This window comes from Sarcophilus harrisii, chromosome 3 (assembly GCF_902635505.1).
Source record: "Sarcophilus harrisii chromosome 3, mSarHar1.11, whole genome shotgun sequence".
Taxonomy (NCBI): Eukaryota; Metazoa; Chordata; class Mammalia; order Dasyuromorphia; family Dasyuridae; genus Sarcophilus; species Sarcophilus harrisii.
This window is the reverse complement of record NC_045428.1, coordinates 498,550,084-498,577,889: the sequence shown is the minus strand read 5'-3', so window position 1 is coordinate 498,577,889 and position 27,806 is coordinate 498,550,084. Positions and strand designations below refer to the sequence as shown.

At 37.4% G+C, this 27,806-nt stretch overlaps 1 protein-coding gene and 1 long non-coding RNA gene across 4 annotated transcripts in view; one reads left to right on the top strand and one right to left on the bottom strand.

Moving 5' to 3' along the window:
* Window positions 1–2,869: 2,869 nt before the first annotated feature.
* The window catches only part of UVRAG (UV radiation resistance associated), a 397,709-nt gene continuing 372,772 nt past the window's right edge, over window positions 2,870–27,806 (top strand). For 2 of the 3 annotated variants that reach the window (XM_031961363.1, XM_031961361.1), the window contains exon 1: window positions 2,870–3,428. In XM_031961363.1, the coding sequence (XP_031817223.1) occupies window positions 3,303–3,428 (126 nt within the window). In that variant the 5' untranslated portion in view covers window positions 2,870–3,302. Of the gene's footprint in view, window positions 3,429–3,472; window positions 4,249–27,806 lie in introns of those variants that run through there. The other variant, XM_031961364.1, reaches the window with a different exon arrangement.
* The window catches only part of LOC116422580, a 55,508-nt gene continuing 50,050 nt past the window's right edge, over window positions 22,349–27,806 (bottom strand). The window contains exons 4-5 of the long non-coding RNA XR_004233238.1: window positions 24,375–24,428; window positions 22,349–22,487 (exon numbers count right to left, since the gene is read on the bottom strand). This is a non-coding gene — a long non-coding RNA (uncharacterized LOC116422580). The remainder of the gene's footprint in view (window positions 22,488–24,374; window positions 24,429–27,806) is intronic.

Genomic DNA, 27,806 nt, shown 5'->3' with positions numbered 1-27,806 from the left:
TTCAACTCCATTACCATCCTACTCAATAAATTCTTGTGGCTCTCCATCATCTCTAGAATTAAATTGAAGCATTTTTGGAATTTGAAACTCTTCACTACCTGATCCTTTTTTGCTGTTCCCCTTACACACTATATAGTGCCCTTATTGACTGTTCCTTATACATACTTCTGCTTTTCCCCATCTCTGTTCTGGCTGTCCCTCATATCTGGAATATTTTTCCTCTTTACTTTTACTTTTTAGAATCCCTGGCAGAAAAAGGACTGTTTTTGCTTTTTCATATCCCCAATATTTGGAACATTGCCTGCTACATAGCAAGAACTTCACAAATTCTTTTGGATTTCTTTATATGGGGCCTTTCCTCTATCTTTAATTTCCTTGGAGGTATTTGTTCAGTCAGAAGATCATTAGATTAAAGGATATGAAGAATTTATTGACTTCCAACATTGACTATTTCTAACATTTATCTTTTGAACCACTTTGAATTTTACAGATGGGGAAAACTGAGTCCTAGATAAGTGAAGGGAGTTACCTAACTATATCACACAGACATTAAGTAGCAGAGCTGGGAATTAGATCTAGGTCTTTTCCCAATCCAGTTCATACTGGACCATTTCCATGCTTCTCATACAAGACTCTACACAATGGAAGATGCCAGCTGGGGCACTTAAGATAGGTGGTACTTTGAGAGAGGGCTTGTGTTAAATATCCTTTTGGAGCTTGAAGGAGGAAATGAACAGCAATAAAATGAGGCTATTGTTTCTACTCCAAGAACAGTAAGAATCTGAAATGGATGCTGTGGGGGAAAGGACCAGAAAGTTAGGTTTAGGACTTGAATATTTGTCTGGGGAATTAGTTTTATATTTGGAACTGGATTTAGAGTCAGAGGATGTAGATTTTACAGTATCACAAGATTTAGTGTTGACAGGGACTTTAGAGATCATCTAATTCAATTTCATTTTATAGATAAAAAAATGAAATCTAAGAGATATTTAATGATTTGCTTAGGATCTCACAAGTAGTAGCTGGCAAGATTGGGATTTAAATCAAGTCTTCCAACTCAAAACTTATTATTATTTTTTTATTTAATAGCCTTTTATTTATAGGTTATATGTATGGGTAACTTTACAGTGTTAACAATTGCCAAACCTCTTGTTCCAATTTTTCACCTCTTACCCCCCCATCTCCTCCCCCAGATGGCAGGATGACCAGTAGATGTTAAGTACATTAAAATATAAATTAGATACACAATAAGTATACATGACCAAAACGTTATTTTGCTGTACAAAAAGAATCAGACTCTGACATATTGTACAATTAGCTTGTGAAGGAAATCAAAAATGCAGGTGTGCATAAATATAGAGATTGGGAATTCAATGTAATGGTTTTTAGTCATCTCCCAGAGTTCTTTCTCTGGGCGTAGCTGGTTCAGTTCATTACTGCTCCATTGGAAATGATTTGGTTGATCTCGTTGCTGAGGATGGCCTGGTCCATCAGAACTGGTCATCATATAGTATTGTTGTTGAAGTATATAATGATCTCCTGGTCCTGCTCATTTCACTCAGCATCAGTTCGTGTAAGTCTCTCCAGGCCTTTCTGAAATCATCCTGTTGGTCATTTCTTACAGAACAGTAATATTCCATAATATTCATATACCACAATTTATTCAGCCATTCTCCAAGATGGGCATCCATTCAGTTTCCAGTTTTTAGCCACTACAAAAAGGGCTGCCACAAACATTCGTGCACATACAGGTCCCTTTCCCTTCTTTATAATCTCTTTGGGATATAATCCCAGTAGTAACACTGCTGGATCAAAGGGTATGCACAGTTTGATAACTTTTTGAGCATAGTTCCAAACTACTCCCCAGAATGGTTGGATTCGTTCACAACTCCACCAACAATGCATCAATGTCCCAGTTTTCCCGCATCCCCTCCAACAATCATCATTATTTTTTCCTGTCATCTTAGCCAATCTGACAGGTGTGTAGTGGTATCTCAGAGTTGTCTTAATTTGCATTTCTCTGATTAATAATGACTTGGAGCATCTTTTCATATGACTAGAAATAAAACTTATTTCTTATTCCACTACAGTAAGTTATTTCTTAAAATGGCTACTTAATAACCATGCACCTTGGGCTAACGGTTGTTCTCTTTCCCCAGTTATAAAACAGAGATGACAAAAATACTGGCATGCCATTTCAGCTGTTGAGAGGTAATTTTTGTCATCTTTTTTAATTTTAAATACTCAGACTGTAAGCTCTTTGGCCAGATTGTAAGCTCTACCACCGAGTATTACAGGTCTTATCCTCATTTTACCGATGAGATAATTGAGGCTTAGAGAATTAAGTGATTTACAACGATTAACTGTCAAAGGTAGAATTGCAAACCAGGGCTGCCAGACTTAAAGTCCCGCCCCTCTATGCGGTGCACCTAGTTAAATGTTTGTTGAGTTGCACGACAGCTAGTTATTATTATGGGGAACCATACATGGCTCTCAGCAAGTGTTTGCTAACTAGAAGTCAGTCCTAAACTGCTGTCGCGGTCCCACGAGTTCTCAAGAGTACAATCATTCTCACATCTTTGACACCTGGATACCCGGTATCTTTCACAGCCCCTCCCCTCTTCCTAGGTATTTCGTTACTATGGTAACTATGTCCGGGCGGAAGTGGCTCGGGGTATAGACTGTCATTACTCCGATGATGCTACAGCCACCTGCACGTGACAGGGGAGACCTAGGACCTAGGACGCTCCTCCCCCGTTCTCTCTTCTCTCGCCCCTTCGCTTGGATCGACAGCAACCTGGACCAATAAGCCAGTAGTTCCTGTCACGAGGCTCTGCCCTCGCGGGAGGCCGCAGACCAGTCAAAATCCGCTCCCCCGGCTTCAGTCTGGCACAACCGACGCAATTCAGGCCGCTCGGCGGGTCCCCAGCTTCCTTTCCCCGCCCCGCTTCCCGGTGCTCTTTGGAAGTGATTGATGGGACGTTTTTCCAATAGCATGAGGTAGAGGCTGCGTACGGTCCCGCCCCCTGTGGAGCGGGGCCAATGAGCGCTTCGGGTCTCGGCAGCGGCCGGCCCGGGAGAGAGGTTTTGCACTGCGGTAATATGGCCCTTCCTTGAGGAGCGCTAGTGGCGGCCCTCGGAGGAATTGTCAGCTCTCTTTCCGACGTGCCGGGGTACCGAGGCACCGAGCGCGCCAGAGAAAGAGCGGGACGAGGAGGAGCGAGAGGAAGAGGAGGACGCCGCTGCGGGGCGCGGATGCGGGAGAAGCGAGGACGCTGCCGCGGGGCAGTCCCGCGCTCGCGATGAGCGGCTCGGCCGCCGCCGCCGCCGCCGTCGCCCTGTCAGGCGCCGGGGTGTCCCCGCTGGCCTCGGGCCCCGCCGCCGCCGCCTCTTCGCGGGCCCTGCATGTGGAACTGCCGTCGCAGCAGGTGAGCGCGGCCGCGCGCTGGGCACCGGTCCCGGGCGCTTCCCCGGACGCGGCCCCCGGGTTCCTCCGAGGGCGGCGCGGGAGGCTGCCTCCTGGGCTTCCGGGGTCTGCCTCGCTTCCCAGCGTCCGGCCCTCGGTCCCCTCTGGGTTCCATTGTCACCGCTCTTCTCTCCTGCCCGCCCCCGTCCCCCCCGGCTTACAGTCGCTCTCCCCGCCTTCTCTCTGCGTTTCATTGTCACCCCCTTCCCTCCCACTGCCTCCTCTGGATTTCTTAGCCACCCTCCGCCCCCGCCCTTCCTGGGCTTCCTGGTCACTGCTCCCTGCGCTGTTCTCCCTGGGCTTCTCGGCCTACTGCTCCCCTCCCCTGTGGGGTCCCCCTCTCACCTTTCCTGTGAGGCTTCCTCACCCTTCCCCTCGCCCCCAACTTTGTCCGACCCTCCTCCAGTCCCCGTAATGCCGCCCCTGCACCTCCTCCTGGGGGGCTCCGTAGGGGGCTGTGCGGCGCGCTTCACTTCCCGAGCCCGGGCTCGCGCCCGCTCTTCCGACCTTAGGGGTGACCTCCTCCCGGGGGGCCTCCGTAAGGGCCTGCTCGCGGCGAGCTGGAGGTCTCGGGTCACTCCCCTTGGCGGCGTCCCCTCCCGCGGGGCCCCTGGGACCCCTCCTCCTTGGGCGCTTGTGGGTGCCGCTGCGGCTCTCCCTGGGGAGGAGGCAGGGCCGCCTCAGAGTCCGCTGCCGGACAGGCCTGCCTCACGGTCCTCGCCCATCTTCTGGGTTCCAGTCCTGCTCTCCTAGCGGCCCTCCCGTCTGTCCCCAGCGGCTCTGTAAGCTCTGGAGAGCACAAATCTGGACGGGGATGGGGCAGGGAGAGGGGGATGGGAGGGAAGAGGTGGCGGCCGGAGGGGAGGACTCCAGGGCGAGGGGAGGACTCCAGGGCGAGGGGAGGACTCCAGGGCGAGGGGAGGACTCCAGGGCGAGGGGAGGACTCCAGGGCGAGAGCGGGGCCGGCGAGCTAGCCTCTGCCGCCTGCGGGGAGGGCGTGTGGGGGGGAGAATTTCTGAGGGCCCGCTTCGGGAGCCCCCGGGGAAGGGCCCGGCGCAGTTGTCAGCCGCGCTGGGGAGTCTGCAAAGAAGGGCTCTCCGAGTAGGGTCATAGTGAAACAGAAAGTGGGCCCAGAAGGTGTTAGGGGAGTGGAGCTTTGAGATCTGGGCTGAGGTACCTGAGGGAAAGGGGAGCAACTCATTGGTGAACAACCTAGGAGAGCTTTCTTCCCTTCGGGGCCGTTCCAGAGGAACAGATCGGACTAGATTTTGGTGGGTTTTGCAAACGCCATTCTGTGGTTTTTGGCTGTTTTTACTTTTTGACAAATTCTTGGGATCTTAGCAAAGTGTTGCATGCCGTACCAATGCTGAGTATGGCTATAGCATCTTCCTTCGATGTCATCCTTTTGGAATGTTTTGGATGGTTATGGTGAAGACTTTTATTCAGCGTACTGGAAAGCAAAAATGTCTCCCCATTTGGGTTGGGATGCTCAGGTTTCTAAACTTGGTATGAGACACTTTTTAAAAGGTATTGTTCCTCTGGTTCTCTGCTCACCCACAACCAGTCTTTTTGTACTGGCAGAAAGTATGTTGAATTTGATACCCTAAGAGGTGATGCTTGATTTTTAAGCCTCCTTCTTGTTTATTTGTATGTGTGCGCATTTTTTTTTAAATGTTTAAAGTGTGAATCTCAACTAAAAGACAATATTAATATTTTTCTAGCCATTACAAATGGCTTAAGTTTACAAATGTATGTTTTAGTCAGTAGTATTTTCCTTGCTATCCTTCCTATTTTGAATTTATAGGACCTTTTTTTTCCTCATTCTAATTCAGATGAAGAGACTTGGACTTTTGCAAGTTGAGTTACTTGTCCATAGGTATGCTGGTAGAAGGTAGAATTGAATTTACTCACCATTATTAAATCTTCTGACTTGAAGTAGAATTGCATTTCCTCATAGTTATTAAGTCTTCTGATGTCAAGTTCTGTCCTTTTTCTAATATATCATAGTCCTTCTCATTATCCTGGGGCTAATCTCCAAGGTCCCTTCTTATTCTAAAGTTCTATGCTTCTCTGTAATGGAAGTGCTCATTTTTGGCCTTGTTTTTAGTAGGATATGATTTTCCAGATATTCAGATTACGTTTAAGTGCCTAGTTTGGAATTGTGGAGATTATCTGTACTTTAAAATTTTTTAGTTCAGGTTTATAATTAACCAATGGTTGTTAGCTTTTACAAGTTATATTGATATTATAATATTATTTTTTAAAGTTGTCTTTTATATCCTGAAAGTAAACTTATAGTAAACATTTCACATGTTCTTAAAAACTCAGCTGAGAACTTTTCCTCTGAACTGCCTTCCTCTTTTTTCAGGAAAGGAAATACCAACGAACTAAATTCATTAAGAACACCATGTGTAGAAGAGCTACGTTTCTTAATAGCAGAAATGAGTTTAATATCCTTTGACAGAGTTAGTAAAGTGGTGGGCTTCAGTGAATATTTGAACTGTCTTTTAGGATCTTAGAAGTGATGAAAATATATACCAGAAATACAAAACAATTAAATTTATTTTATTTATTTATTTTTGGGGGGGGGGGTAAAGGATTCATTACAGGCAGTGTTTATTGTAGGTAGAGAGAAAGAGATCTGGTCTGCTAGTTCTGGACACCCTAGTTCAAACCCTCTTCCTGACATATATTGCTTCAGGCAACTTTCTAAGGCTGAGTAGAAAAGTTGCCCATGGAACTTGATAAGATTCACTAAGAACTCTTTACATGGATGAAATCAAAGGCCCAAACAAAAACAAATGAACAAAAAGAATAGCCTACTTTTTTTTTTTTTTTTTTTTTCCCCCCCCAGTGTAGGTAGGGTAATTCAGTTAACCAACCATTTGTCAAGTGCCTGCTTTGTGCAGAGGACTATGCAAGGCTGAGAAAGCTACAAAGTTCAAGTAAGACAATTTTTTATGGAATTTAGAATGTGTATGGGAGTGGGGATTTGACCATATTCCAATAATTATACTATGTAATTGCATAAGAAGCTACTGAGAAAACAAATGAGGAGATAGGCTTGGAGCTGGAAAGAGAATTACTCAGTCTCCCTACCTGTCAGTGGCAGAGCCTGGATTGGAAGCTAAAATCTTCTGCCTCAGGGCTCCTCCTCTTCTTTACCTTCTCTTTCCAGTGCTGTTTTGGTGGAGGACACTTTACTAATAACAGACCATTTTTGCTTTTGTCCCACTTGTCCAAATTTTACTCTTAGTCCTAGATGCTGAGGTTAGTCTTTTGCTAGTTATACTTTCCCCATTGAATCCACTGCAGTGACAGGAATAATGTGACTTTTAATATATTATGGGCATATAATACCCTACCTAATGTCATTAAGTGGTTCTTCAAGAACATGGCAGACCAAACATTGTTATAGGTCAGTTTCATAAGAACTGCTCTGAATAGGCAATTGTGTGAATAATGTGGTATTAAGTAAACATTAAAAGCTTATTCGTGTATTCGTGAAGCTTACAGATACAAATACAAATCATTTCTACCTTAAGACAGTTCTAATGAGAGGTGTAGGGTAGGACAGAGGATGTACTTGGCATAAAAGGAAACATGAGACTACACATGGAAGTAGGACAAAGACAAAGCATATATGGATGACTAGTCCATTTTGGTTGGAGCGTAGAGAGCATGGAGGGCAGTAAAGTGTAAAGCCAGAAAAATAGAATGGCTCTAAATTGTGGAAGACCTTGAATGCTAGGCAGAGGAATGTGCGTTTTGTTTTGTTTTTTAAATTTCCTAGAGAGGTTCTGAAGGTTTTAAAGAAAAGGGAGTGACACAATCTGTAATGAAGGCCTATATTAGTGATGGTAGTGAAATAAAGAGGCAAGGAGGGATTTGAGAGAGATTGTGGGTTTATAATTGATAGGACTTGGCTAATTGTCTGCCCAAGTGATTTTTTTCACGTATAGATCTGACAATATTATTCCCCTACACAGTAAACTGCAGGAGTTCCCTATGCCTCTTGAATAAAATATAAATACCTCTATTTAGCTCTTTAAAACCTTTTAGAACTGACCTTAATTTATTTTCCATTCTCATTAAAAATTTCTACTTTCCTTCCCTGAGATCTAGTCAAACCAGTTTTTTCCTCTATTTCTAACGAGTGACACTTCGTCCTCCACTATCATGCCTTTGCTCTTCCTGGAATGCCCTCCCTCTTCATTTCTGCCTTGTAGCATTTCTGTTCCTTCAAGACATAGCTCCAGCTTTACTTTTTATATATCTTTCCTTCCATTCCCCTCCCTGTAGAAATTAAAGTTCTCCCTTTATATTTATTTTGTATAATAATATTCTCTGGGAGTAAGGATTGTTTTATTCTTTGTATCCTCAGCACTGTGAAATTGCTGGCATGATGCCATAGTAGGTACTTAATAAAAAGTTGGGTTGTTTGATTGAGTATGAGAGGGTAGGGGGTGAAAGAAGAGTCAGAGTTAAGATTTTATACATGGAAAACTTGGTGAATAGTGGTTAAATATAGGTTAAAGAGAAATAGGTTAAAAAAGGGAGTATAGGCTTAGGTGAATAGATGATATTCGAAATATTTTCAGTTTGAGGTGCTGATGGAACATCAGATTGAACAAATTCTCTATGTAATTTGATTTGGAATTGGGGAAGTCAGAAGAAAGAGGTTAGGGTTATTGATAAGGATTAAGGAGTCAGATACATAGACATAGTAGTTGAAGCCATAGGAGTAAATGAGATTGCTAAGGGAAAGAGTAAAGAGAAAAGCAGAATGTTAACGACAGAATTTTGGGGAATGTCCATATAGAGAAGTAGGATGAATATAATGCATCTGAAGCCAATAGGGGAAAGATATCCACAGTAGGACAGTATTTAATGTGTTAGAAGCTCTAGACAGGTCAAAGAGGATAACAACTGGGAGAAAAAGACATTTGTTGCATTTAGGGATTAAGAGTTTTGTGGTGGTCTTTGATTAGTTTCTGTAAAGTGGCAGGAAGAAAATAATATTGCAAGGAATTCAATAGTATGTTATGAGGAAGGAGGCATTGATTAGAATGATGGACTGAAAAGAAGAGAAGAGACAAGAGTCATTTCTGGATGGCTAGACAGATAAAAGGAAGACTTTTCCTAAGGGAGGACGTGATTAATATTAAATAAGTTTTTAGGCAGATAGGCACTAGTTAGTGAGACAGAAAGATGGAAAGTACATGATGGAAAGGGGGATGACTGAGCAAACTTCTGTGAGGAAGGAGGAAAGAACAATATCCAGCTTCTGGTAGAAGGATTAATCTTACTGTTATGGGAGGATTTAGTGATGGTAGATTGGACTTGGTTTCTGATGAGGTGATTGTGCAGTTTTATGATCAGAGTAGAGTTATTTGGGATATATCTGTAATTAAGAAGATGTTTTTATTCTAGCTCTTATTAGTAACACACAAGATAAGGTGAATACAGGAATTTAGGAAACTTCAGAAACTTAAAGGTAGCATCAGCATTGTAGTATCATTATTTCTCCTTGCTAGGCAGGTTTGTCACTGATGGCACCAGTTAGGATTGGCTTTTGATCAGTTACATTGTACTTTATGTGAAAATGTTTTTCATTTTTTTCTTTAAAAGGAAAAGATAACTTAATATTTGTTTCACATATTAACATTTTTCTCCAGCAGGATCACAACTCAAACTATATACTATGAAACTAAGAAGTGAAACTGCTTGAAATAGAACAAGAGCAGAATCGATATGAATCAGTTGAAATTTAAGGACTTGGGAAGATAAAAATAGTTTTCTTAATTGGTTTCCAAACATGCTTTTCTTACTTTTATAAATGAACTGAAGAGAAAAAACATATTTGAGAGATCTATTTTAAGTAGCATGTAAATTGAGGTCATAATTACAGACACTTTAGATTATTTCAGAGAAACAATCTTGATTATTTCTGTAATATGTAAATGAAGTTTCTTTTGGATTACTTTGTTTAGTATTTGTATTGCTATGCTAGATTAGAGGGACAGAAGAACATGTAGAAAATTAAGAGCTTGAAATAGGGGCCTCCATTTATTGGCATTATTCCTTTTTGTACTAGTGTCAATATTGTTTTCATTTTCCAACATGTATGCGCAGAATTAAAGAATTTAGAATGAGAAAAGACTTTGCAGTTGGATCTATAGTTCTATAGATCCTTGAAATATAATTATCAATATATTATGAACAACTTTACCAGTTACATTAAAATATAATTATCAAAATGTAAAACAGCTTCACAGATCAATATTAAAATTACAGTTCACAGATTATGGTTAAATATTTCCGATCTAATCTGATTGCCTTATTACATAGATGAATACTCAGGCAATAATCTCTTCCTTGCCTACTATATAGAATTGTTGTAAAGATCAAGTGATAGCATATATTCATACATGTTTAGAATGAAGAGACTTTGCAATTGATTATTTAATTCAACTCCTTTTTACATGTGGGGAAACTGAGGTTAAATGTGGCATAGTAATATAGGAGATTCAAATATTGAAGACTTAATTATAGAATCATTTTTGTACTGAACTGTATAGTTAAGTGACTTGTCAGAAATTTTGTACCAAGCTAATGGTACAGCTAGTACTATAACTTGATCTACTAGTTCCTGGTCTTATAAATTATTATATGATAATTATAACATGCTTATTAAATCTATGTATGTATTTTATTTCCTAGTACCATAGCTCTATAGATTTTAGACTAGAGTCCAGTTAAATTCATCAGGCCTTTATTATGATTACTTTGTGTTAGGTACAGTGCTAAATAGTTGAGAGACTTCTTTGTTTTCTGCCTTTTCTCCTTCCCTCACTCCTTCCTTCCTTATTTTTCTTTCTTCCTTCCTTCTTTCTTTCTTTCTTCTTTCCTTCCTTATTTCTCTTCCCTCCTTCCTTCCTTTCTTCCCTCCCTCCTTCTCTGTATTTTAGATATCTATTTGGCAGTTATGTGGAGGATAGATTAAAGAAGGGAAGAACAGAAATGCTATCAAACCATCAGTCAACCAGTATTTTTAAGCATCTGAAATATGCCAGATACTATACTATGAAATATGCTTCAGAGGGAACTCCTATTTTAAGTAGAATATAAATGAAAATGTGAATTAGAAATACTTTAAAGTACAAAAAAGTGAAACAATCTCTATTCTCAATGACTGTGCATTGTAAAGGGGAGAAAAACAAAACAAAAACATAATGACATAAATATAAAAGGAATGAATATAAATATATACAAATATATACCAACATAAAAGGATTAAATACAAATAAATGCAAGGTAGTCTAGGAGGGATGGTACTAGCAGTTGGAAGAGACTCAGAAAAGGCTTCATGTAGAAGATGGTTTTTGAATTGTATCTTAAAGAGCCATGGTCTCTGGTGTTATTTGTAGAATAGAGAGAAGACATTTTCTTCTAACCTTTGTAGAATAAGCAATTCTTTCTTTTTCCAAAAGGTTGGAAAGATAGGTTGGATGAAGCCAGTTGATACTGGGCTTTAAAAACTAAACAGAGGCAAATAAATAAATAAACATATAAAATCTAAGAGGCAATAGGAAGCCACCAGAGATAGACAAGTAAAGGAATTACGTGGTTTTTTTTTGTTTGTTTGTTTTGTTTTGTTTTTTAAGGAAAATTACTTTGGCAGCAGTGTACTGGAGTGGTGAGAGAGACTTGAGACAGGGAACTCATTTAGGAGAATGTTGGCAATAATCTAAGTGAGAGGTAATGAAAATCTGAACTAACATAGTAATTGTGTAAGTGGAAAGAAGGATTTGCATGTGAAAGTTGTGGAGATAGAAACAAGATTTGGCAATCGATTGGATATGTAAGGTAAGGGAGAATAAGGAGTCAAAGATGTGATATTGAATTTATGAATTTGGGAAACTAAGAGGCTGGTGGAGTGGGGAAGATGAATTTTGTTTTGGACACATTGAGTTTGAAGTGTCTAGTAGGCATTAACTATTCAGAACATAATCTCTAGGGAGAGGTTGTGGGTCATTTGTATAGAGATAATAGACCTATGGGAATTGATGATGTTGCCAAGAATGAGAAGAGAGCCTGGGACCAAACCTTAAAGAGCAACAATGTTTAGAAGTCATGAGGTAGGTAAAGGATGAGTCATCAAGGGAAACTGAGGACTAGGCAGAGAGATAGGAGAAGAACCAATTAGGAGGATATTTCAGTAGATCAGGAAAGAGGTGATAAGGGCCTGAATTAGGGTGATTGTAGTATGAGTGGGAAGATGATTTTTGTGAGAGGTATTTTGGAGGTATAATTGGCATACTTCATTGGATTTGGTGTATGAAGAGTTGAGATTGTTTCATAGGTTACAAATTTGATTGGAAGAATCATCTTTACTGGATCTTCATGGCAGCAAGGCACTCCTTTTATACCTTTCTATAATCAATATGAAATCCCACTCAACAGGGGCTATTCTTACCTTTTTCATCCCTTTTCAAATTTCCCTTAGTTTCCTTTACCCTATTTTTTCCACTGTGGGCCTTGCTGTATACTTCATTGAATAAAATGAGGCTATTTTTGAAGAATTCTCTTCCAAACCATCTTAAATGTCTTCTTCACTATTTCCTTCTTTATCCCTGTCTTTAATGAAGAGGTAGCCCTTTTCCTTGATAAGCAAACCCTCAACATGCATCCTTGATATCATTCTTTCCTGTTTTCTCTAGAATACAGCCTTCACTATCATTCTCACTTTATTTCTAACCTTTAATTTCTCTCTACTAGTTCCTTCCTTCCTTACAAACATATGTATGTCTTCCCTAATCTTTAAAAAAAAAAAAAAAAAAAAAAAGCCAAAATCTTCACTTGATTTAACTTTCCTTGATAACCATTATATCTCTCCTCCCTTTCTTGGCAAAACTTTTTGAGAAAGCCATCCATTTATATTAGATGTTTTTAGTTCATCCTCTCTTACTTGCCTTGAAACCTTTATCTGCAATCATGACTCCAATGTCATTTAATTGAAGCTCCTCTATCCAAAGTTATCAATGATCTCTTAGTTGGATCTAATGAACAGTTTCCAATCTTTATTCTTCTTGATTTGTTTGCAGCTCTTAACCTGGTTTATCACCTACTTCTGGATACATCCTCTTCTTTTAGGTTTTTATTAACATGTCACTTGGGTCTCCTAATCTTGTCTGACCTCTTTCTTCAGTCTCCTTTGCTACATCTTCATCCAGGTCACTCTTCTTGAGAGAGTATTTCCCAAAGCTCATGGGTTCAAATTATCATCTTTATGTAGAGGATTTTCAGTTATAGATTTGAAGCCCTTACCTCTTTTTTGATCTCCTGTTCTGCATCACCAGGTGCTTTTTGGACATCTCTTGACTTGATTGATACCTAGATATTGTTCTATAGTATGTCTAAAATACACACTCACTCTACCTTTTGTAGTCCTACAGTCTTCTAAAGCTCAATGCAGATGTAAATGCCACTTCCTTGAGGGAACCTTTTCTTCCCTGGATGTTCATGATCTCACATGGCACTTTGACTTATATCTATCTATATTGGTTATCTATATTAGTGTCACTTGTCTCCTGGATTGTAAACTCTGTAAAGGCAGGAATTAATTAAAATTTTCTTTCTTTGTACCTAAGGCAGAACCCAGTACACAGTAGATCCTTCATAAATATTTGTTGTATATTTTGGGAAGAATGATGTATTGGGAAAGAGTACTGGACTTAGGTTATAGAGCAGTCTGACAAGTCTGGCTCTTATACTTGGTAGTTTTATTACATTGTGAAAATCATTTAGTTTCTTTTTTTGTTTGTTTTTGTCTTATTTTATTTGAAAAAATAGAATAAGAAAAAAGAAACAGAAAAGCAATACACAATAAAATGAAACGAGAACATTAGATTCAAAATATATAACAAATATCAATTTAATTAAGTATATATAAGTAGAAGAAATTGTATTCATAAGTGTCCATCTTTACTTTCTTGTAAATTGTTCTTCAATGCTTTGTTGCTTATTTATTCTTTTTTCCATTTCATCCCCCCCAAGCAAGCTACATTTGATATATTTATGTATACAAGTAGATATATACATACACATTCACACACACACATACCCCATATATATATAAATTTGTTTCCTATCCCTGCTGACTCATTAAATTCTGCTCCATAACTTGCCTGGTTATTACTTAGCCTCCTTTGTCTTCCCCATCCACCCATTCCTTTTGGAGAGTGCTGTACCCTTCATGGTAAAGATGTAGTGCTGCCCACCTAGTTAGCTTTTAATAAAAGTTTATTCTCAATTTGTCCTAATTTTTTTTTTCCTTTTGGAGGAGCCTCAGCTCTACCTAGCATAGTACCTTAAATTCCGAAGACGGTAGAACCTTCAGAGAAGTTCAGAGGAGCTTGAGGGAGGATGGGAGTTGTCTTTTTTTTTTTTTTTAATTATAACTTTTTATTGACAGAACTTATGCATGGGTAATTTTTTTACAACATTATCCCTTGCACTCACTTCTGTCCCAACTTTTCCCTTCCCTCCCTCCACTCCTTCCCCTAGATGGCAGGCAGTCTTATACATGTTAAATATATTATAGTATATCCTAGATACAATATATGTGTGCAGAACCGTGCAGTTCTCTTGTTGCACAAGAAGAATTTGATTCAGAAGGTAAAAATAACCTGGGAAGAAAAACAAAAATGCAAGTAGTTCACATTCATTTCCCAGTGTTCCTTCTCTGGGTGTAGCTGATTCTGTCCATCATTGATCAGTTGGAACTGAATTAGAGCTTCTCTTTGTCAAAGACATCCACTTCCATCAGAATACATCCTCATACAGTATTGTTGTTGAAGTGTATAATGATCTCCTGGTTCTGCTCATTTCACTCAGCATCAGTTCATGTAAGTCTTTCCAAGCCTTTCTGTATTCATCCTGCTGGTCATTTCTTACAGAACAATAATATTCCATAACATTCATATACCACAATTTATCCAACCATACTCCAATTGATGGACATCCATTCATTTTCCAGTTTCTAGCCACTACAAAAAGGGCTGCCACAAACATTTTGGCACATACAGGTCCTTTTCCCTTCTTTAGTATCTCTTTGGGATATAAGCCCAGTAGTAACACTGCTGGATCAAAGGGTATGCACAGTTTGATAACTTTTTGGGCATAATTCCAGATTGCTCTCCAAGAATGGTTGGATTCGTTCACAACTCCACCAATCATTCATTCAGTGTCCCCAGTTTTCCCACATCCCCTCCAACATTCATCATTATTTTTTTCTGCCATCTTAGCCAATCTGACAGGTGTGTAGTGGTATCTCAGAGTTGTCTTAATTTGCATTTCCCTGATCAATAGTGATTTGGGACATCCTTTCATATGAGTAGAACTAGTTTCAATTTCATCATCTGAAAATTGTTCACATCCTTTGACCATTTATCAATTGGAGAATGGCTTGATTTCTTACAAATTAGAGTCAATTCTCTATATATTTTGGAAATGAGACCTTTATGAGAACCTTTAACTGTAAAAATGTTTTCCCAGTTTGTTGCTTCCCTTCTAATCTTGTTTGCATTAGTTTTGTTTGTACAAAGGCTTTTAAATTTGATATAATCAAAATTTTCTATTTTGTTATCAATAATGATCTCTAGTTCTTCTTTGGTCACAAATTCATTCCTCCTCCACAAGTCTGAGAAGTAAACTATCCAATGTTCCTCTAATTTATTTATAATCTCGTTCTTTATGCCTAAGTCATGGAGCCATTTTGATCTTATCTTGGTGTACGGTGTTAAGTGTGGGTTCATGCCTAGTTTCTGCCATACTAATTTCCAGTTTTCCCCTAAGTTTTTGTCAAATAGTGAATTCTTATCCCAAAAGTTGGGATCTTTGGGTTTATCAAACATTAGATTGCTATAGTTAATGATTATTTTGTCCTGTGAACCTAACCTATCCCACTGATCAGCTAATCTATTTCTTAGCCAATACCAAATGGTTTTGGTGACTGCTGCTTTATAATATAGTTTTAGATCAGGTACAGCTAGGGTGCCTTCATTTGATTTTTTTTTTTTCATTCCCTTGAAATTCTTGACCTTTTGTTCTTCCATCTGAATTTTGTTATTTTTTTCTAGGTCATTAAAATAGTTTCTTGGGAGTCTGATTGGTATAGCACTAAATAGATTAGTTTAGGTAGTATTGTCATCTTTATTATATTCTCTAGGCCTATCCAAGAACACTTAATATTTTTCCAATTATTTAACTCTGACTTTATTTGTGTGGAAAGTGTTTTGTAATTTTGCTCATATAATTCCTGACTTTCCTTTGGTAGATAGATTCCCAAATATTTTATGCTATTGACAGTTATTTTGAATGGAATTTCTCTTTGTACCTCTTGCTGTTGGATTTTGTTGGTGATATATAAAAATGCTGAGAATTTATGTGGATTTATTTTGTATCCTGCAACTTTGCTAAAGTTGTGAATTATTTCTAATAGCTTTTTAGTACACTCTCTGGGGTTTTCTAAGATTACAAGCCATCATATCTGCAAAGAGTGATAATTTGGTTTCCTCATTACCTACTCTAATTCCTTTAATGTCTTTCTCAACTCTTATTGCCAAGGGTTAGGGTTAGGGTCATTTCTAATACAGTATTGAATAATAATGGTGATAGTGGGCAACCTTGTTTCACTCTTGATCTTACTGGGAATGGTTCTAGTTTATCCCCATTACATATGATGTTTACTGATAGTTTTAAATATATGCTCCTGACTATTTTAAGGAAAAGTCCGTTTATTCCTATACTCTCAAGTGTTTTTATTAGGAATGGATGTTGGATTTTATCAAATGCTTTTTCTGCAGCTATTGAGATGATTATGTGGTTTTTGTTAATTTGGTTATCGATATAGTCAATTATGCTAATAGTTTTCCTAATTTAGAACCAGCCTTGCATTCCTGGTATAAATCCTACTTGGTCATAGTGTATTATCCTGGGGATGATTTTCTGTAATCTTTTTGCTAATATTTTATTTAAGATTTTAGCATCAATATTCATTAGGGATATTTGTATATAATTTTCTTTCTCTGTTTTCAACCTACTTGGTTTAGGTATCAGTACCATGTCTGTGTCATAAAAGGAATTTGGTAGGACTTCTTCAGTCCCTATTTTTTCAAATAGTTTATATAGCATTGGAGTTAAGTATTCTTTAAATGTTTGGTAGAATTCACATGTAAATCCATCTGGTCCTGGGGATTTTTTCTTAGGGAGTTGATTAATAGCTTGTTCTATTTCTTTTTCTAAGATCGAACTATTTAACCAATTTATTTCTTCCTCTGTTAATCTGGGCAAGCTATATTTTTGAAGGTATTCTTCCATTTCATTTAAGTTATCGAATTTATTGGCATAAAGTTGGGCAAAGTAACTCCTAATTATTGCTCTAATTTCCTCTTCATTAGTGGCAAGTTATCCCTTTTCATTTTTAAGACTAATAATTTGATTTTCCTCTCTCCTTTTTTAAATCAGATTTACTAAGGGTTTATCTATTTTGTTGGTTTTTTCATAGAACCAACTCTTAGTTTTATTAATTCAATAGGTTTTTTTACTTTCAATTTTATTAATCTCTCCTTTTATTTTTAGAATTTCACGTTTAGTGTTTGGGATTTTTTAATTTATTCCTTTTCTAGCATTTTTAGTTGCAAGCCCAATTCATTGACCTTCTCTTTATTTTATGCAAGCAGACTTCTAGAGATATAAAATTTCCCCTATTACTGCTTTGGCTGTATCCCACACATTTTGGTATGATATCTCATTATTCATTTTCTTGAGTGAAGTTATTAATTATGTCTATGCTTTGCTGTTTCACCCAATCATTCTTTAGTATGAAGTTATTTAGTTTCCAGTTATTTTTTGGTCTATTTTCCCCTGGCTTTTTATTGAATGTAATTTTTATTGCATTGTGATCTGAAAGGATGCATTTACTATTTCTGCCTTTCTGCATTTGAATTTGAGGTTTTTATGTCCTAATATATGGTCAATTTTTGTATAGGTTCTATGAACTGCTAAGAAGAAAGTGTACTTCTTTCTGTCTCCATTTAGTTTTCTCCAAAGAGCTAACATATCTAACTTTTCTAGTATTCTATTTACCTCTTTGACTTCTTTCTTATTTATTTTGTGGTTTGATTTATCTAATTCTGAGAGTGCAAGGTTGAGATCTCCCACTATTATAGTTTTGTTGTCTATTTCTTCTTGCAGCTCTCTTAATTTCTCTTTTAAGAATTTAGATGCTACACCACTTGGTGCGTATATGTTTGATATTGCTTCATTATCTATGCTACCCTTTAGCAAGACATAGTGCCCTTCCTTATCTCCCTTAATTAGGTCAATTTTTGCTTTTGCTTGATCTGAGATCAGGATGGCTCCCCCTGCTTTTTTGACTTCACCTGAAGCATAGTAAATTCTGCTCCAATCTTTTACCTTTACTCTGTATGTATCGCACTGCTTCAAGTGTGTTTTCTGTAAACAACATATTGTAGGATTCTGGCTTTTAATCCTGTCTGCTATCTGCTTCCTCTTTATGGGGGAGTTTACCCCATTCACATTTATGGTTAAAATTACTAATTCTGTATTACTTGCCATCTTGTTAGCCCCTGCTTATGCTTTTCTCCTTTCCTTTCCCCTTAACCCCCTCCCCAATATTAAACTTGTGAGCACCACTTGCTTCTCACAGCCCTCCCTTTTTAGGATACCTCCCACGACCTTAAAGTTCCTCCCCTTTTCTTACCCCGTTTCCTCACAATTTCTGTATTCCCTTCCGCTTAACTTACTCCTTCCCTTTTTACTTTTCCCCTCCCTCTTTTCAATGAGATGGGAGAAGTTTGTTTGTTTGTTTCTTTTTTTTTTTAATAGCTTTTTATTTACAAGTTATATGCATAGGTAATTTTACAGCATTGACAATTGCCAAACCTTTTGTTCCAATTTTTCCCCTCTTTCCCCCTATCCCCTCCCCCAGATGGCAGGTTGACCAGTAGATGTTAAATATATTAAAATATAAATTAAATACACAATAAGTATACATGACCAAATCGTTATTTTCCTGTAGAATTGGACTCTGAAATATTGTACAATTAGCCTGTGAAGGAAATCCAAAATGCAGGCAGGCAAAAATATAGGGATTGGGAATTCAATATAATGGTTCTTAGTCATCTCCCAGCATTCATTTGCTGGGTGTAGCTGGTTCAGTTCATTACTGCTCCATGGGAACTGATTTGGTTCATCTCATCGCTGAAGATGGCCAGGTCCATCAGAATTGATCATCATATAGTATTGTTGTTGAAGTACATAATGATCTCTTGACCCTGCTCATTTCATTCAGCATCCGTTTGTGTAAGTCTCTCCAGGCCTTTCTGAAATCATCCTGTTGGTCATTTCTTACGGAACAATAATATTCTATAATTTTCATATACCACAATTTATTCAGCCATTCTCCAATTGATGGGCATCCACTCAGTTTCCAGTTTCTGGCCACTACAAAGAGGGCTGCCACAAACATTTGTGCACATACAGGTCCCTTTCCCTTCTTTATGATCTCTTTGGGATATAAGCCCAGTAGTAACACTGCTGGATCAAAGGGTATGCACAATTTGATAACTTTTTGAGCATAGTTCCAAATTGCTCTCCAGAATGGTTGGATGTATTCACAATTGGTCAGAGAAGTTTCACCGTAAATCGAATATGTCTAATATTTTTCTCTTTAAGCCAATTCTGATGAGAGTAAGATATACTATGTTCATCCCCCTCCATTCTTTCTCTCAGATTTAATAGGTTTCCTTTGCCTCTTCGTGAGATGTAGTACCCCAATTTTACCCTTTTTCTGGTACAATTTCCTTTCCACCTCTAGTTTTTAGAACAAATTATACATGTGTTCTTTATATATCTTTATAGCAGAAATATAGTTCCCAAAATTTCTTTTTACCTTTTAAGGTTTCTTTTGAGTCCTATATTTGGAGATCAAACTTTTTGTTTAGTTCTGTTTTTTTTTCATCAGAAATAGATGAAATTTGCCTATTTCATTGAATGTCCATTTTCTTCCCTGGACAAAAATGCTCATTTTGGCTGGGTAAGTTATTCTTGGCTGCATACCATAAGTTCCTTGGCCTGTTGGAATATCAGATTCCAGCCCCTTCGATCCTTTAATGTGGAATCATTTAGTTTCTTAAAACCTTACTTCATTTGAAGAAATTATAAGAATAAGAGTTTATATGGTTGTTTTGAGGGTCAGATGTAAAGTATTTTGCACACTTGGAAGCACCTTACTAATCTCAATTATTCTTTATAGCAGTTCTGTGCAGTAGAGCATAATTATTAAATATGAGAAGAATGAGACAGACACCAAAACTCAGAGTAGCTGTGGTCTCTTTTGTTTGTTGGGCTCTGAGATTGTCCAGAAGTTTGTTTTACTTCTTTTTGAGCGATCTTCTAAGACATAAGACTTACTTTCTGTATCTTTGTGAAGCCAGTGAATGGCCTCTGGCCTGCCCTGTCAAGCTTCTCAAAGTACTTGGCTGCCAAGGAGAATGAATATGAAAACAATGTATAAATAAAAGTGGGAGTTGGAAGTTTTATGAGTCTCTTCCTTCCAAGAGTGACAATTTATGTGATAAAGCTACTTCAGGATCTAATGTAGACATAGTTGCTGTATATTTATGTTGCTGTCCAGCATGAGTTAAAGCTGAGCTGAATAAAGCATGAGAGTAAAAGAAGCTTTTCCAGAAAAGGAATTATTAGTATACTTTCAATTCTGACTTCCTTGTGCCTTTCAAAGGGTGAATCTTTTGCCTAGGGTATTTAAGGTAGCTGCAGCTGTCCAGAATGAATTTTGGAAGATCACACCTGCTAATTTGTAATTGGTTTCAATACAAAATTGTATACACAATTTTTTTTCAGTATTATTATGAGTTGACATTGAAATGTGTATTTCAGATGAAAGGTTTTGACTACAAATGCATGATTTTGCTAACAAATTGGTCACATGTAGTCAAATGATTTATAGAATGTTATTGTATTTGCTCCCAAATAGAGATCAAAAGGTATAATGCTGGGTGACCTTTAGAAAGGAAAGGCTATGTATACATTATGACTCAAGTGCTAAATGGGAAAACCAAAAAGTTCAGTGTTTAGAATATTTTTGTAGTTTTTATGTAGTTTAAATTAAAGACTTCAAAGACAGCAGAGAGAGATTTAAGGCTTGATTTAATTGAGGATAAAATACATATATGTACTTCACAGGATTGTTGTGAAGTCCAAATGATGTCAACTATTGTTATTGTTATCAGTCTATCAATAAACATTTACTAACCACTTACTATGAGGAGGTTAGTCTTGCAGACCCCTAAAGTCCTTTCCATGACCATGTTTCTAGTTTCCTATTTGGTCCTGGTGTTGCCATTTACTTTGTGAACGTAGTCACATAGTTTACAAGTGTATAGTTTTGGTACAGGGTATAAAGTAGTTGGACTTAGAAATCAGATTTCCTTACTCCTTGTCCAGTGTTGTTTTCTCTATGCCACAATGCTTACTGGTTCTTAGTTCTTGGGAAGAAAATCTTTTGAGTTACATTTTTTTCTCTCTTCTCCCTTGGTCCACATATGAAGTGAACAACTAATTTTTATTGATTATTCCTTTTTGTTTGTTTTTCTTTTGTTTTTGGATACCTGGTGGCTCCATAATTCAGGCTCCTTTGAATCTTGGCTTACTTCTGTATTGGCCTTTGTATGGAGCTGCCTCCCCATCTGAAATAAATTACTTCCTCTTTTTTACCTAGATAAATCTATGGTTTCCAAAGAAGTTTAGACACTTTCTATATGAGTCCCTTTCTGATTACCCTGCCTTTTCCCCACTCTTTGAAGTCATGTTGTGTTTATTTTGCAGAATGGTAGAATATAAGCTCCTTGGAGGAAGAGATTGATTTTTTTCCCCTTTTGTATCCCTAGATGGGTAGCATAGTGGATTGGACTTGGATCTGGGAAGACTGAGTTCAAATCCACACATACTAGCTGGGTGACTCTGGCCAAATCACTGAATTTCTTACTATAAATTCCTTTTCTGTAAAGGGGTTGAACTTGATGGCCCCAAGGTTCCTTTCACTTCTGGATCTATGAGCTTCTGGAAGGGTGCCTGTTCCATATTGGGTGCTTTATATATTGATTGATTGATTGTTAAAATGGGCATCTAATTGATATTTCTGTCTCAATTCTTTTTATATTATCTGTCTTCTGCATGCTGCCACCATAGCCCTTCTCTTGTCACTTCTCTTTTCAGAAATCTTCAATGATTTTCAGTTACCTAAAATATAGTCTACTTTTTTTTTTTAAGCATCTCATTCAAGAGCCTGTACAATCAGTACCCAAACTACTTTACAATTTATCAATGTACTTTTAAAAGCACTAATTATGTACCAAGTACAGGGAATTTAAGAAAGACTAAACAGCTCCTGCTCTCAAGTGGTTTAAAGTTTCATGAGAGAGACAAGAGGCAAAATGCATAGACATATAAAGAATAGTAGAAAAGTGATATTTATAGGGAAAATTTCAGGTTTGATGGAGGATGATGCCCTTTGAACTCTCTTAAAGGATGTCAGGGATTTTCAGAGGGGAAGTGAGGTGAGAGAAGGCATTTGGTGCTTAGGGTACATTAGTGCAAAGACACAGAAACAGATGGAATGTTTTCTCAGAGAGAGAGTTAGTAGGACAGTAGATCTGGAAGGTAAAGGTCATGGAAGAGAGACTAGTAGCACAAGGGAAAAAACAGGTTTGAATGATAAATATACATTTTATCTTGGAGGGAATAGGAAGCCACAAGAGTTTATTGATTTGGGAGATTGTTCAGTCTTAGGCTTAGGAAAATCATTTTCTTACTGCTCTCCTAGATGAATTCTTAGCTTCAGCCAAATTGGATTATCCATTCTTGCTCTCTCTGTTCCTTTGATTACAGCATTCTCCTTGCTTGGAATGTTTGGCTAGAAGGGGAAGAATTAGGGGGGATATGATTGATTCCATCATGGGGCAGTGAGTGAAACTTTGGACTTTATATTATATATGTTATATATAATATATATTTATATATAGGACTATATTTAGAATGTGGAACATGATGAGTATATGTATATGTATTTGGTTGAGATCTCTGTAGTAAAGAAACCTCTAGTGTTATACTTTCTTATGGTAAAGATAAAGAAAAGGCTTGTTTGGGATTTTTGATAGTAGAAAAGTTTAGGGCCTCCAAGGATATTGTCTCTAACCAAATCTACCTCCCATATTGGTTTATCAAGTCAACTTCAAATGTTCTAAATGACAGATCTTAAAACTATTGATTCCGGAGGTAACCTATATATTATCAAAGCTCTATATGTGAACCTTAAGAGTTGAAATAAAAGATTTAGGAAAGGAGTTTGAAGGTATATTGATTTAGAGGAATAATATTTTGTGTGTGGAATAGAGAGGGTTGTTTTAAAAACAGATTTGTGCATAAAAAGGCTTTGTATTTTGATATAATGATTCAGCATTTTTGCCTCTTACTCAATGAAAATGGAAAAACTTGCTTTATACATCTATAAGATATTTGACCAATTTGCAGTTATCAGAGAATATTTTAATTGACGTGGGATTTATACTCTTCGATCTGTGTCCAGAGCTTATGTAGTATACACAATAATTGCCTAGTACTGAGTTATTGAAGTAGAGCTTTTCTCACTGGCCTCTCCAGGTTAATTTTTCCCTTTTATTCCTTTGTTTCACTTTAAAAAGCCTCCATCTTTATGGAGATAAAACCATGTTTCCTTTTTTTTTTTTTTAACAAACAGGATAAACCCAAACAGTGAAATCCAGGAAAAATATCCATATTGAAAAGACCTTAAATGTTAAAATTGCTATTTTTAAAAATATTATACAGTGAGAAATTGCCTCTTACTGAGTGTCTGAACCACCATACTCCTTGTGTTTTTCTTATGAACTTATTCTGTGTTCTAGTTTTTTGTGTTCTCCTTATATGACATTCCTTCTAGGACAGGGTATAATTTTTTTTTTCTTTGCAACCATCATCAATGCAAGTTTTTGCATAAAGAAATGTTGGACTTTTGTCTTTTTATGTCCTGGATGTGATCCTAAGTTCTTAAAGTTTGGGTTAGTTGAGTAAGATCTGACTAATCTTATCAAGTTGGATAAACTTCTACTTCAGGTTGGATCTTTCATCCAAAAGTATTAAAGTACCAAAAAAAAAGTACTTAACTGAGAATCAGTACATAGGTTCATTTTCTAATTCTACCATTCATTAACTGCTGTTTCCCCTTCTTTGCCTTAGTTCTCTCATCCTTAACATGAAAGAGCCGAGCCTGATTATCTCTAAGTCCTCTAAGGCTCAAAATTTTGAGTCAGAAAATGTGTTCTTTCTTGCCTTGGTTCCACCATTTAGTAATGTGGATATTCAGTTTCTTTTCTGAATTGCATCTTATTGCTTAAAAAAAGTTAATAATAAATGCTGTGCCTATTTGACTTGATTGTTTTGAGAAAGAAATCAGAGAACATGGTGGAATTACTCTTTTCTTTCTGTTATAGTATTTGTTCACTCTTCCACCTTTGCCTCACTTTTTCTTCTCAGCCTCCTTTTCTGGATCATTGTCCACATCTTATCCCTAATCTGTGGATATATCTTAAGATAATATCAGAGATCCTCTTCTCTTTCTGTACTTTGTTGTTGTTTTTTTGTTATAGCACTTAATGGATTCTCTTACGACAATGGCAGATGACTCCCAGTTCTATATATCCAGTTTTAGTTTCTTTTGAGCTCCAATTCTGCACTTAATAAATTATTTTGGGGGAAGTTTTTACTAATGTCTTCTATTTCTTACCTCATCTTAATTATCCTGAGTATTTCTCTCTCTTCTCTCCCCAAGGACTACATCCTATATAACAAATATTATTTTTTAAAAAGAAAAAGGAAAAAAAGAAATAAAAAGAATTTTAAAAAAAGAAACCAGTGCAACTGAATTGATACATTAAAAAATCAGGAAGAAATGTGTAATGTTTTACATTACATTACATCCACACCTATGGACCTCTTACTTTCATAAAGAGGTGGGCTGGAGGTGTTCTCAATTCCAAACAGGACCAATTCATGGTAGTTGAGAAACCAAATAGAATATGTAGAGAGTCAGGAAAAGAAAGCAAAGCAAAAATAAATGTATCATTAAAATAGTGACTTAGAACCAGAAGTATTTTTAAAAAGAAAAGGAGCTGCAAGTCAATAATTTTGTGGGCAGGATATCTCAGCTACTGCAGGTGACCTGCAGCAGGAAGGGAACATGTCCGGTGTTCCTCAATTATGACTTTTCATCTTTTTTGTCTTGTCTTTGCTGTCCCTTATGCCTGGAGTGCATTCCTTCTCACTTCAGCTTCTTAGAGTTCTGGCTCTTTTTGAAGCTAGGCTCAAGAACCATCTCTTTCAAAATGTCTTTTCTAAGTCCCTCCAGTTATTACTGTTTCAGTCTTAAAATTTACCTTATATATACTTTGTATGTGGTATATATTGGCATGAATAGGTGGATAAGTGGTATTATGGTTAGAATACTGTGCCAAGACACAGGAAGACCACAATTCCAATCCTGCCTCAGGGATGTTTTTAGCTGTATGATTTGGACAAGTCATTAATCACTGCTTGCCTTAGTTTTCTTGTTTATAAAGTGGGGATAACATAGCACCTATCTCTCATGACTATTATGAGGATCAAATGAGATAGATCATATTTGTAAAGCAATTAGAGTACTTGGCACCAAGCAGGTGTTTAATAAATCCTCCTTTCCACCATTTGACAATTGCATTGTGTTTCTCTGTTATCTCCAGTGTTTCTCATAATGCCTGGCACTTAGAAGATTCTTAATAAATTACTGTTGATTAAAACAGCAACAATTCTTGTTAAATGTAAAATATTAAAAACTATTGTAATAATTGGAAGGAATGAGAGATTATCTAGTCCAGTCTCCTATTTCTGTGTAGACGGAGAACCCAAAATATGACTAATCATTAAGTGTTGCCATAGGATGAGAAATTTGAACTGTCCTTTGATGACCTTTACGAGCTGCAAGAGGTATGCAGCTCGTTAAGAGCAGGAGTTGTTTTCCTTCTTCTTGCTGTTGTAGAGCCCATAACTCTTGCCTTTCCATTCAATAAAAATAATGAACTATTCTTAATGGGTAAAGATACGACTTTTGTTTTTTAATAGCATGTACTGTTAGTGGCTTTCTGGAGAGGGTATGAGATTTCCTCTGATAGTCCTGCACTCCGGACAGTCCTTTGCTGTTATTCTTTTTTAGGGAGAGCTCTGATTTTTTGGGTGAGTTAACTTCACTTTGCCCAACAGTATACTTATAATCTTAGTGAGCATAGTAATGGACATTTAAGATAAATTTCAAAACATGAATGAATGAAGCTCATTGCATAAAAAGTATGAGAGACCATAGAATAAAAAAAAAAAAAAAAAGCACTGTTCATTCAGTGAGCAGTCAAGTAACTGCTATGTGTCAAGCACTGTGGTTAGGCATTGAGAATATAAAGACAAATGAGATTGTCCCCATCCTCAAAGAACCTGCATTCTCTTGAGAACACACGAGGTTACAGCATGTATATACATACCGAATAAGTAGTAAGTACTAGAAACTGGGAGATGAGCAATTAGGAAATAATTCAGAAATTCATTGAAGTTTGAATGAGGGAAGAATCTGATCAAAATTGAACTTAAGGGAAATGAGTTTGTCTACTGGATGGTTTAGGGAGAGATGTGAGGCAGAGAGAACAGTTAAGAATGCTATTGCATCTGCTTGGATATGAGGGGTGAGAGGCAGGCAAAGGACTCAAGAACACTGGGTATGTGAATCTGAAAAACTCGAATAGCTGTCTTCAGCAGAAATAAGGGAGTTTGAAAGAAGAGTAGATTTTTAGGAGAGAGATAATTAGTTCTGTTTTGTACATGTTGAATCAAAAAAGTCTCTAGGGGAGCAGCTAGATGGCATAATGGTTAGAGTACCAGCCCTAAAGTCAGGAGGACCTGAGTTCAAATCAGGCCTCAGACACTTAACATTTCCTAGCTTTGTGAACTTGGGCAAGTCACTTAACCCTAATTGCTTCAGGAAAAAAAAGAAGAAGAAGAAGTCTCTAGGGCATTCAGATAGAAATATCCTATAGGCATTCAGTGATGTAGAATAGAAGTACAGCGGAAAGGTGAGTTATCTGCAGAGTTAATAATTAAACCTATTGGAACTGATGAGGTCACTAAGTGAGCAGAAAGCCCAGGACAGCCATAGGCTTTATCCACATTTAGAGGGTACAATATGGATAATAACCCAGCAGTAGACAGAAGGAGTGGTCAGATAGGTAAGATGAGAGTCAACAAGCAGAGAGCAATGACATGAAAACCCAGAGTGAAAAAAAGAGTATCCAGAAAGTTTGTTGTTGTTGTTCAATCATTTAGACTCTTCATGAATGCCAGGTTCAGCTAAGTGGCAAAGTAGATAAAGTGTAAGCCCTTGGATTCAGAAACTGAGTTTAAATTTGACTTCATACTCCTTCCTAACTCTGTGACCTTAGGCAAGTCACTGACTTAATAGATGCTTAATGAACACATGTTGACTTGATTTGCTATTATCTGGTTTCTCATTTGGTTTGTCTTATGTTCTTAATCTCTCATTTATTTGATTTTTATATAATATATGATGTTACATAAATAACTTTTGAGTTGTCAGCATCAGTGATTCAAAATAACACATGCTGCACTATTGGAGCCACAATTGAAAGCACTGTAGGAGAGGAGAGTCAGAATTGGGGGTGGAGATCTGACCAAGACTGTGGAAATTGTCTGGATGTGGGTGAAATGCCATTTACATTGAATTCTCTAAACAGCTAGAATTGTTGTTGGACAGAATAGTTTGTGAGCACCTACTATTTTGAGGATTTTTTCCCCCTTATCTCTGATTGCAAAGAGAAGCTTCCTAATCTGAAAATAGTGTGGGGTGTTGATAATGACTACAATCCCTTTTTCCCATTTCAGATTGATTTTCTTTAGCATACTTTGGAGAGAAAAAAGTGATACTTTTTTTAGGGAATTCAATTTAATTTATCAGACATTTATTAAGTACCTGCTATGTACAAGGTACTATATCTACTAGGTGCTGGGGAAAATTATAGTTGTTCCCTACATTTTTACAGTACTTTTTCTCTTTGGAATTTTGTTCACATCTGTGTTATTTTCTACTTTTACTGACCCTATTCACATAAATGAGTGAGATGTC